We start from the raw sequence: 12739 nt of genomic DNA on the forward strand, positions 1-12739 counted from the left end.
TCCAGGTCAGCCTGAGCTAGAGTGAGACCCTACCTCAATAAACAAAACAAAACAAAACAAAACAAAACAAAACAAAACAAAACAAAACAAAAAAAAGAAAAAAGAATGAGAGAAAGAAAGAAGAAGGGAATACCCAGTAGTTAAGGAAAAGGGTGAAGCGAGTGCTCAGGGCTTTCCCAGCTGTGCAAGGGGAAGGCAGCAGATAAAGCTTCGTGTAAGCGCTGGCGATTAATGTGCTGCTCTCTGCCCTTCTGTCTGTTGGCTGGTGCCCCTTCATCTGTGTCAGGACCTCCCTACACTAGAGGGGAGGACACTGTGCTCCTCCCAGCCCTGCAGGGATAGCATTGCCCTCACAGGCACATGTGCTCATGTGCCTTCCTTATAGAAGCCAGTTCTTTAAATGTAGGGGCTGTGCATGAGCCTTTTATGATATGAATATTACTCTGCTACATTCACGATAGGCTATGTGAGGTGCTCAATCTTGATCCAAGACAAGTCTTGATTGCAGAAGTGATCTTCACAAACATCGGAGGAGCTGCCACTGCCATTGGGGATCCACCAAATGTCATTATTGTTTCCAACCAAGAATTGAGAAAAATGGTGAGTAACAGTATTCTTGGACTGCTCTCAGTAAATGTACAATGTGATTTAGTCCTCTACACAATGCACCTACTGTTGGTCGTCTTGGGTGGCTTCTGAGGTAACTGACTCTTTGGGGCAGAGTTAAATGCACTAAATTGTCTTCATTCCAATTTGGATAAATTTTTAAAGGGTGCATGGGCACAGTTGCATACACTGCTCTCTGTTGTAAAGCAGAACTTAAAGGGTAATTTAAGCCATCAAGCCTCTATTAGAATGGAAATGTCTCATCTCCAGGATCTCGGAAAACTAGGTTCTGTTGCTGCTTCTTCCAACCCACTGGATAGGACGGCAGGGTCACTTTGCTGGCTGTGTTCACTTTACAATCTCCTAGTGAACGTTCTGCTTCTACAAATGCTGGGCCAGCGCTGTTTGTAGGAGACCATCCCCTGTGCGGCCGTCTCACTTCTGCATGCAGGGCTCTCTTTCCTTTGTGCCTGCAAGAAGCTCCTACCTCCTTTACTCCCAGATGTCTGGACTCTCCCTGTGCACTGCCAGCCTTCCGTTCAGCATGGCCCACCCTGTCTCTCCTGTCTGTCATCAAATCCAGCCCCCATGTCCTTTCTTACTGCTGTCTAGACTGGATTCTGTTATCAAGTCATACCCCGTATGCAGTGCCAAAACATTTAGTATATTCAGCTTAACAATTCATAAACATTTCTTTGAGTTTTTCACTCAGAAAAACTCAAGAAACCATATTGGCTTGAGTGACCCTCGTGCAACCCAGTGAACTCATGGAAATTGTCACAGTGCTTGACTAGAAGTGTAATACATAGAATATGATAATTAGTGGGCTAGTAATCCCTGAGCCACCTCCCATAAACACACAATACATATAGAATGTAGGAATGAGCTCATCTGACCTTCCAATTGCCTCCTGTATTTGTTGTTTCACTGCTTCATCTCAATCTCTCAAATGTAAACATTGCAGAAACTCAGGAAGAAAACACTCAGCAGAGGCTCAAACAAAAGACAAAATGAGGGGCTGAGGAAATAGCTTAGCAGTTAAGGCATTTGCCTGCAAAGCCTAAGAGCCCCGGTTCAATTCACTAGGACCCATGTAAGCCAGATGCACAAAGGGGCGGTGCATGTGTCTGGAGTTCATTTACAGTGGCTGGAGGCCCTGGAGTGCACATTCTCTCTTTCTCTCTATCTTCCTCTTACCCCACCTCAAATAAATAAATAATAAAATAAAAAAAAAGACAAAATGAGCCCAGAAGGGGCCTGGTAGAAGCAGCACATGAAGGGTGACATGGCTGCACTTCAGCATGTGTCGGATTAAATGGGACAGAGGTGGTTTTGCCACTGAGAACATTAAGAAGTGTCTAGAAAGTCATAAAGGGATAGAGAACAGCAGGGAGCCCAGATCCATATTCCTCATAAACATAGAGAAACATTTGCAAAGCACTCCATGTTGTAGCTGTCCTTGTTTCAACATTATCAGCTTGGATTTTTCAGTTTTGCATTGCTTGTGCTTGATAAATTCACCTATTACAGCTCTAGTAGCCACTTAATGATTTCATTCAGCACTGTGTTACTTTGCCTTGGGTGGACTCCCAGGGCATCCTTAGTTCTTTCTTCATCTTCTTTTTTCATTAATCTACTCACCTCCTTTTTTTTTTCAGTTGCCTTACTATTTCTAATGGGTCAAAACTTTATAGTCATTAAGTTCCAAAAAGGCCCAGCATTACTCAGGATCCAGGTGCTTCTGCCTCTGTGTGCAATTTCTTCTAAAATACCAACAGTTATGTTTCATGACCCAGTTGGTTTGAAGGAAAATTTATTAATCTCATATTTTGAACCCTGGCCTCCAAGATTATTTTTTCTTCTGATTTTAGAGGAAATTAAAACATTTCATTAATAGGTATCTGGGAGGAAGTATGCATTCTATAGACAAACACAGAGTTCAAGATAGTATTCTTATTGAAGAACCACAGAAAGGTGGTGAATTCTGACCTGGGTGTGTGATGGCACATGTCAATAATCCCAGCAGTTGGGAAGCTGAGGCAGCCACTGGGCACCACGTAAACAAACAAGCACAATTCCGTCCCCAGAGTGGTAAATTCTTGTATGGCCAATGCAAAGCTCTTGGAGTCCCACCAGTCCCAACTCTCCATGTTTTCCTGGCATCTGAAGGTTCAGTTGCTGTTTTCAAGGACAACCAGTGGACAAGTTATTGCTCATTGACAAGCCCTAAAATTTGCCATAAGTTCTACATAACTTGTATCTTTAGTGATGCAATAATGGTTTAAGATCTTTTGTGAAATGAAAGGAAAAAGCACATTTTAATAAGCAGCAATTGGTATAGTTTACTCCTTCTAATGCAGAGTTTTGAAGGAGGTTTTGTTACTAATGGTCTCTGGGTGTTTCCAGATTCAAAGAAGTTAAGAAAGGCACATACAAGTGCTAGAGGAACAAGACATTAAGAGCAAAGCAGTAGTAAAGGTTTGCATAACTGTCACAGGTACAGTGGGCCAACCACGTGGAGAGTACTCAAGGGCCCCAGGAAGTCATGTAGGGCCTTTAGGGGAGGATGGACCAGATGTTAGGGGCATAGTTTCAATAGGGCTCTGGTTTGACTGACAGCTTTGGGTTACATAACGTTTTCTCTACTGCACATGTTTCTTCCCATGATGCATCTCATTTAAATCCTATGTACACCCAGTTATACATAGGCCTAAGATGATAGATAGGGGTTTCTCCCTAAAAGTTCACTTAGAGGACACAGTTTGCCTTACTGTACATTTACATAAGCTAGTTAAGACTGGATGGCTCCCTGCTGCTCTGATCCCAGATCTCAGAACATATTTGAATAGGAATTGGTCATGAAAGATGGTTGCTAAGGGGAGAATATGAGCTCTTTGTTAGGAGTGAGTGTACATGCAATTAGTATGGGTGTGTGTGCGTTGGGGGGGTCCAAGGTTCCCAACAGGTTGTCAAATGCATTGTGTGTTTACTGCTCAAGCCAAGCAATGTTCTGGGTGATTAAACTGTTTTCTTTGCTTGCTTGTCTCAGTTTACCAGCTCCCAAGTTGACCAGTCCCTCAAATCTCATTATTAGCCTACGTGGATCACCATTTCTCTTAGCACAGCTAAACTACCATGTCCTGTGCAATCCCACCCCTTACTGCCATGGCCCCTCCATCCTGGGCCACACTTCATCATGGTCCTCTGACCCAATTTGTGACACCAGTGGTCCATGGATGCAACTTGAGTTCTTACAGATGACCAGCTTCAGGGGCCTCATCTGTCTCATTGGGGCTCAAGGGGTGCTCACATATATTTGCTTAAAGGTATATAGATGAATATTTCCATATCACTTAATGTTGTGCCTCCTCCTCTGTTTTTACCCAATAATGACAGATGCATTAACCTGTTTTAAACTCATGATGAGTCATTAGTGTTCTGAGCTTTGTGCTGGGCTCCAGGGCACTTTACCTAAGGTCCCCAGAGGCCCCATGTGTTCATCCCACACCCCACCTCAGCCCTCTCTGCACCCTGCCCATGCTGAGTCAGGGACCATTTGTCACATGCTGTTCCTTTTCTCTTCCAGGGGCTGGACTTTGTTGGATTCACAGCACACATGTTCATTGGGATTTGTCTCATCCTTCTGGTTTCCTTTCCGCTCCTCAGACTCCTATACTGGAACAAAAAGCTTTATAACAAGGAGCCCAGTGAGATTGTTGGTGGGTATACACACCTCCCCATGTAGTCTCAGATTTCCTTACCACAGCTATCTCATGGGTCACAGGGACGAGTTTTTCCTTGGGATACAGCATGTCAGGGGCCGTGTACCACCTAACTGGGGAGCTGTTTTACCACTGCTTCAACCTGAGCCTGGAAAGCACTGCTTGTTCCTAATCTGCCATCTTGGCTCCTTGCCTAGATAGTATTTAAACTGTAAAATAGAGACTAAATATAAGCTTTCCTGAAATACTTTATGCATCAATGAACAGCAAATGACCTCTCTTTCCCCTTCTCTGTCAGAATGTGTCCAAATTCAGTGATGGGTGAAAATGCTGCTCATTCCTTTCATGCCAACACTTCACCAGACTGGCCACCTGTCTGCCCTGGGTGACACACTCAGTGAGGCCTGGTTAGAGGGAGAGGACTTTCCTGCCCCTTCCCTCCCCCCTGGAGGGCCCCGAACAATCACATTTGAGATCTGTTTGAGACTGTGTGAAATCTAAAACTGTCCAAAGACTAGGCAGTTGGCTTAGTCTGCTTGTGTCACTAGAACAGTACCACAGACTGAGTAATCTGTAAAGAGTAGAGACTTATTTAGCTTACTGTTCTGACACCTCGAAGTCCAAAAGCCTGGCCCCAGGCATCAGGTGAAGGCCTTCTTGCTGCCTCATAACAAAGTAGAGAGTCACATGACACATGTAGATGGAGGGACAACCTATATTCATTTGATCTTCATCAAAAGTATGACAAGACATATTCAAATAATAGTGGCAATGTTTTGGCTGAAAATCAGGGCTTGTAAGAAGGGTTTTGGGTGACAGATTTGACATGTATGCTCAAGAAAGGACTTTATTCTTCACCAAAGAGTTGAAATTGTTGCTGTCCTTGTTTGCTGGGAAGTCTCTCCTTCCACTACTCCTGGGATACCTGCCTGTTGTCGGTATACATGGTGAGCAGACAGGAATGTCACTGACATCTAAGGACTGGGAGGCTCACCTTACTTTCTCTGCAGAACTGAAGCATGAGATTCACGTCTGGCGTTTGACTGCTCAGCGCATCAGCCCAGCTAGCCGCGAGGAGACAGCTGTTCGTGGTCTGCTGCTGGGGAAGGTGCTGGCACTGGAGCACCTACTGGCCCGAAGGCTGCAAACGTTCCACAGGTACCAAGCAGGATCCTGCTTGGATTTACAGCAAGTGTCCTTTATATGTTGCTCTTAACAGTGGGATTGCATGAACAACATATTCCATTGTATTGAGATGTTAGCCAAATTAAGTGAGTTAAAATGGTTTTTCTTCAAAGCATTTGTAGCACTGGCTTTGCAATGAGTAATCTTTAGGTGTCACTCATTGTGCTAAGTCTCTATCAGGTGAAGCACTATTTATCTGACCCTCATTTTTATTAGGTATATTATGGAATTAATCCAGCTTAGGGATTAAAAACAACAACAACAACACAATCTTAGAGAGTTTGAGCATTCGCCCAGGGCTAGACAGCTCATGTAGAATGACACTGGAGACTGGATCACATTTTTAGCCACTGGGATATCCCACAGATTACAATTAAAACCAATGACCAGCAACAAACTAATCTGATGATATATTCTCCAGTATTTGGTTTTCAGGCACCTTGAAGAAAATGGAAGTGCTAATCAATTCATTTTTTAAAAAATATTTTTATTTTTATTTTTATTTTTATTTGAGAGAGGGAAAGAGAGAGAGAAGGAGAGAGAGGGAGAGAGAGAGAGGGAGAGAGAGAGAATGAGTGTACCAGGGCCTCCAGCCACTGCAAATGAACTCCAGACGCATGTGCCACCTTGTGCATCTGGTTTACATGGGTCCTGGGGAATTGAACCAAGGTTCTTTGGCTTTGCAGGCCAGCACCTTAACCTCTAAGCCATCTCTCCAGCCCTGATCAATTCATTTTTAATTAAAGCTTTAATGTAACCATGAATTGGTGACAAGGGACTAGGCTCCAAGTTGTAAACTCTGACAGGAGAGCCCCTGGAAGACAGTGAAGCATTCCTATAACTGAGCTGAGAGTGGGTATCAGTGAGACTCACACCAAGCATGAAGTCCTGTCAATCTCACTGCTCTGTGTAGCCACAGAAACAATGAGAGTCTCTTTCTTTTATAGACAAATCTCACAGGAAGATACAAATTGGGAGACCAACATCCAGGAGCTCCAAAAAAAGGTATCTTGTTTTTATTTCCTCAGAGGTTTCTGAGAAAATTATTGATCTTTCCTTAGTTGGCACATGTTAATTATAAGAAGTTATGAGCTATAAGGTGAGGTCTAGATACATGTATGCATTATAATGATCAAGTTCTTCATGAGTCATTTATCATTTCTTTATGGAGAAGCATTCAAAGCTCTATATTATCTCGGATAAAGTGATGACTGAAACCATTATTCTTTTTGTTCTTATCATTGTTCACAACATCATTTCTTTACCTATTAATGAGGATAATATCTTCTAAGACAATAGGTTTGTTTTGTCAGGAAATCAAGTCCTGACCATTTTATATCCCTTCTAAGTGGCATGCAGCTCTCCACTGCTGCATTGACTCAGAAGACGAGCTCTCCAAGTAGTAAGCCAATGGAGGCATGACTTGTGAGGTCTGCTGTGTGCAGCTGTATGGTTTGAATTCTGAGGGGCAGGGCTCTTTTCCTCTTAAACTTTTGCTTATTTTACTGCAATGGCAGACTTTCACTCTACCTGTGGACACATAACCCTTTCACTCTCCCCAGCTAAGATGGCTGTGCTCAAGACCTGCTACAGAACATTTATATCTCTGTGAAATTTTTAAATCTATATGGTTTCTTTTCTAAGGATAAATTAAATTCTTCCTGTCTAATTGTGATATGACCATCTTTGTCTTATGCAAAGAGAAACACAAATGTTGGAATTTTGCCCAGAAATGTTTTTTAGGGAATTTGGACTTGTGGTCCCTCCTCACAACCTCTCTCACATGCAGATGGTCAGAATTTGGAAGGAAGGGTATATTCATGACACTATTCTTGTTATTTTGCCTTGACTTGGAGGAGAGATTGTATTACCTGCCTGTGTGTCTGGTGATTGAGGATTGAGGAGCTGGGAAGAAAGAAAAAAGGCTTGACAATCTGTTTTTTTTTTTTTTGTGTGTGTGTGTGTGTAATATGCGTGGTGTGATATGTATGTGTGTTGTATGCAGGTATATGTGCTGATGCAGTGCCCTGTGGGCTTGCCGGTGGTAGTCAGAGGAGTATGTCAGGTGTCCCTCCCCATCACTCACCTGTGTTTTTCTCTTGCAATGGAGTTTCTTTCTGATTCTGGAGCTTGCCAATCACAAGCCTGAGCAATTCTTTGGTCTCTCCTTCTGAGAGAACTGGGGTTGTAGACATATGTGACTATGCCTAGATGTTACACGGCTTCTAGAGATTCTAATTTGGGCAGTCTTAGACCCCCTCAGGCCTTCATGTTTGCTCAGGATACACAATCACTGAGTTATCTACCCAACCTGATAATATCTCGTTATTACAACTAACAGTTCTTGAATAACTTTAGACTGATACCTAATCGACCCCCACAAAAGACACCTTCACTTGTACCAGCTGAATGACACTGGAATGTCTTATAACCTGCCTGCTGTTCCATTTCTGAGCTTTGGGGTAGTACTGGCAATACTGGTTTTCTGGGGTGGATTTTGTGGTATTTCCTCTCTTGCATGGTGGAACTGGATTTCCTCTTCTCTGAGCATTTCACTTTTTTTTTTTTTTTTTTTTTTTTTTACCAAGACCCTTTCTTCCTACTTCTCCATCACAGACTCACATAGCAGAGTCAGCCTTGTATGGAGTGGAAGGGAGAGATGAGTGAGGCACGTCTTGTGGTGGGACTCTGCAGTGAGCAGGGAGGAAAGCAGGTGGCCTCATGATATGAGTGTGGGCAGCATCTCTGGCCCCAGCCCAGGGGATTTGGGTATGCTTGTGTTTCTGGTAGCAGTGGCCTTTACTGTGTGACCAGAAAAATATCAGCCTGTACTGCTACCCCTATGTATCCATAGGCTGATATGGCTATTTATGCCTGTCTTTATAGATATGGCTAATCATATTTATATTTATCTGGCTAGATACAGCAATATGTCTATGTTTTTCTAAATCTAAATCTGTCTAAATCTAGATGTAAATGTTCTTATACACATGATATAGCTATAAATCTATACATGTCCATAATCAAAGAGACCTGTAGTTGGCTCTGTAGATTTTGCATCCATGGATACAACCAAAAAAGACTGAAAATATCTTAAAAAATTGTCTGCAATTGTTATTCCCTAAAAAATGTAACAACTATTTGCATAGTAATTTCATTGTATCAAGTATTATGGTCACCTATAGATGATTCAAAATGTAAGGAAGAATATGTATAGGTTATATGTAAACACTATGGCACATTAAATAAGAGATCTGAGCCTCTGAAGATTTTGATGCCTTCTAAGTTCTGGAGCTAATTGCTCATGAATACTAAGGGACATCTATCTATCTATCTATCTATCTATCTATCTATCTATCTATCTATCTAAATCCAGATAGATTAGACCTTCATAAGAAGACTCACTGTGGATTTAAGTTTGCACAGTGTGGCTGGGATTCGAACAGGGTTAGCAGTGCTGGCTGACCTGTGCTCCCACATGTTCCCTTGCCCAGGTTGCTCCTGGCTGTGGCTTGTGTGGCTCAGCACTATTTAGAGATTCAGAAAACAGTACCCTAATTGCCCCATTATTCCATGACTCCATGATAAAAACTCTGCAGAGGACATTGTGTCTCCTGTGTCCCTGAATGACTGGGCAGATTTGCTTGGTAAGGGTCAACAACAGTATTTTAAGGCTTAGTGGTTCCTTTTATAAGAATCATAGTATTTCAAAAACATGTTAATCATGTTAAGAATATGTAGTGTTGGTATTGTCATTTCTATCATACTGGACAATCATGTATGGAAATGGTTCCTAGAAGAGACAGAAGAAAGTCACCACAGTAAATCCAGCCTGCCTCCCCTGCAGCATCTCCATGGGCTTTGCTCAACAGGAAAAGGACAGTTGAACTAAATGTAGGGCCCACACAGGCACCTGTGGAAAGGAAAGGTATCCTGAAGGCTTGGTTCCAAAAGGTTTTGCTAACACTTCATCTAACAGGAGGGTAGGGCTCAGAGCAGCTGAACACTGTCCTAGAATATTGAAAATGTATTTAGTCCTGTGTTTTGTAAAAGACTGTATGTAGTTCGTCTTGCATTAATGTAGTTTATTTTTCACAAAGATTTTGAATAGTATAATGTGGAATTGTATAGTTTGCCTTATCATGAATGAATTGCCTTGTTACCTTTGGCCAAGTCTCTCTCTCATAAGAACTTTGTGGCAATTCAAGCCACATAGCATCATGGACACATTCCAAGGACTAGGTTGTATTGAATGAGTGTGTATTTATCTCTCACAGCACAGGATATCGGACAGGAGCCTGCTTGTTAAGTGCCTGGCCGTACTGGGATTTGTCATTTTCACATTTTTTCTCAATTCCTCTGTCCCTGGCATTCATCTTGATCTTGGTAAGTCTAATGTGCTGTTAGCTTTGGTTGAATTGGTGCTTAGAAAAGATGGCAAGTCACATCAGCAAAGCTAGTTTTGCCTTCCATACAGCTCAACGTGATAGGTAAGTGGGAGGCTATAAAAGGGCAGGGGAATTGCTAGATTTTTGCTAGATATTTGTCTGGCCACAAATAGTTTCCCTATACGGCAACAACCCCAACCCATCTCACTTTGTCCCTTTGGTTCTCTTCCCTCACTTTCACTGTCTTCTTACTGCTGCCCTTTCTCTAGCCCCATAACAAGGTCTGACTTGTCCCTAGGCGAGACATAGCTCCTTCAGCTTAAGCTTATCTTGCTTCCATCCCCAGCATCCATTCTGGCCATTAACGTCCTGCAGGCTTTTCTTACGATTTCAGTGATCTCTATTGGTGTCATTTTATTTGACTAAAAGAAAATCTAACTGCAAGTCTCATCTCACATGAAAGTATAGGTCTGTAAGAAAGATAAATTTGAGGTGGTACCAGGGCCCCTTTTTAAATCAAAGCTTTACCTATGGTTTTCCTTTCAAAATTAGCTCTGTTAAGATATTTAAAATTCCATATTTTAATAAAATTTTGATTTATTGCAACACGTAAAGTAACTGCTGTAGGAAGAAAGTTTGATGAGTTTGTAATAAATGGACAACATGGCTTTAAACTTCCCACTATATCCTTGCTTCTTGGGTTCCTGGATGCATTAAAATCTTTAGGTTACAAGTTTACCTTTTCTGTCTCACGTTTAAAAAGGTATATTTCTAGATTGTTACACATAGTACACAGTGTACATGCATTTGGCTAGAGACCAGCTGTATTATACATCTACACAACCCAAGCAGTTTATTTCCATAAATAATCTCAAATCCAATTTGCTGGAAGGCCTGTGTTTGGCTCCTGAACTGCCAGGAGTTCTGGATCCACATGGACTCTCCATGAAGTAATGCAAAATACCAAAACAGGCAGTAACAATGCCATGAATTTCAGCTGTTTTTGGTGGATTACATCTAGAAATAGTTGGAGTATAATTAGTTTAATTATACCTAGGCATACTTTAATTTTATCATTACAAGCCTTTAATCACTATAAGAATACTCAGTGGTCGCCACTGGCAATTCAACAAACATAGTGTACTGGTGTGTGAGCAGAGGGGGTCCATTAGAGAATTCTTTTAGATGATCACAGGTAATTTTGTTTTATTTGAGATTGTACTTGAAAAGAGCATAGAAGACATTTGTAAAACTAAAAATACAATTTTATTAACATTTATCAATTTGCCTTTGTATATAGAACAAAATTTAAAATTCAAGGCTACATTTTTATGCGTATGTTTTAGAAGTCTTGGTTACTGGGTCGATCGAAATGTCTTCTGTTTTGTGTGTGTGTGTGTGTGTGTGTGTGTGTGTGTGTGTGTGTGTGGCCATTGTACCTGTGACTAAGAGGGCTATTTCTTTTCTGCTTTTAAATTTGCTAGTTTCATTTTGTTTGTTTCATTAGTTTGTGGGCAGATAAATTTTTTCTGGAGATTCTTAGATACATACTCCCTATATTTGCTCATTTATCCTGAAAGGTCAGATTAGGTAGGAAAAAAATTTGAATAGCAGTTCAAAAAAATACCATTTTAAATTGGCATACCTTCATTGCTCATGATTTTGGGTTTCATAAAGATATTTATTTATTTGTATGAGAAAGAGAGAGAGAGAGAGAGAGAGAGAGAGAGAGAGAGAGAAAGAGACAGAGGCAGATAAAAAGAGAGAATGGTAAAAGGCAAAAGATTTATGCGATCTGACCAGCACAAGGGGGAAGGAGACCAACACAGAGAAAAATCCACTCCTACCAAATCAGAGAGCCAGAGCCTCAGAGACCCCCCAACACCTCAACACTGAAGCAGACCAAAAATGAACCCAACATGGCCCAGGGAAATTTTGTGGAAGAGGGGGCAGAAAGAATGTCAGAGCCACATGTTGGGTCATGATATGCAGAGACATTTATCATACCAATAACTGTGGGCTAACTCCACAATGCACAACCCATATACCTCAACAAGGAGGGGCTAATGGAGAGGGGGTAGGTCACGGATGAGCCTAATAATGGTACCAAACTGACTGTATTTGCTGAATACAAAACTAATAAAAAAAAAGAGAGAGAGAGAGAGAATGGCACGCCAGGGCCTCCAGCCATTGCAAACGAACTCCAGACACATGTGCTACCATGTGCATCTGGCTTATGTGGATACTGGGGAATCAAACCTGGGTCCTTAGGCTTCTCAGGCAAATGCCTTAACCGCTAAGCCATCTCTTCAGCCTACATAAAGACATTTTCTTGTAAGTGTATAATATACTTTGAGAATATCCTTCATGCCCCATACTGTCCTATTTCTCTCTCCTTCCTCTGGACCATTTTGCTTATAGTTTTATGTTATATGCACATAACATGATTTTACGAATCTGTATATAATCTAGGAACCACATATGAGAAAAAACCTGATATCTGCCGTTTGAAACTGGCTTCCTCTGCTTAATATGATTATCTGCAGTTACATCCATTTTCTTGTAACATACTTTCATTCTAATTTATTGCTGAAAAATTCCATTATGTAAGTAACTCACACTTTTAAAATCCATTCCTGTTTTTGGATACCTAGATCGTTTTAATAACTTGGCCATTGTGAATAGAGCTTTAATAAACATTGATATGCTAGTATCTCTGTAATATGGTATGTAGTGTCCTTTGGGTAAATACCTAGGAGTGGTGTAGATGGGTCATATGGTAGATGTATCTATAGATATCTATAGTGATTTCCATAGAGTCTGGACTGGTTTATACTC

General features: G+C 41.4%; 1 protein-coding gene across 2 annotated transcripts in view; it reads left to right on the forward strand.

Moving 5' to 3' along the window:
- Window positions 1–12739, forward strand: part of Oca2 (OCA2 melanosomal transmembrane protein) — a 263060-nt gene that overhangs the window by 86809 nt on the left and 163512 nt on the right. For both annotated transcript variants that reach the window (XM_004661944.2, XM_045146469.1), the window contains 5 exons: window positions 462–600; window positions 4193–4325; window positions 5339–5486; window positions 6461–6518; window positions 9791–9899. In XM_004661944.2, the coding sequence (XP_004662001.2) occupies window positions 462–600; window positions 4193–4325; window positions 5339–5486; window positions 6461–6518; window positions 9791–9899 (587 nt within the window). The remainder of the gene's footprint in view (window positions 1–461; window positions 601–4192; window positions 4326–5338; window positions 5487–6460; window positions 6519–9790; window positions 9900–12739) is intronic.

The sequence above is a fragment of the Jaculus jaculus genome, chromosome 3 (genome assembly GCF_020740685.1).
Source record: "Jaculus jaculus isolate mJacJac1 chromosome 3, mJacJac1.mat.Y.cur, whole genome shotgun sequence".
Lineage (NCBI taxonomy): Eukaryota > Metazoa > Chordata > Mammalia > Rodentia > Dipodidae > Jaculus > Jaculus jaculus.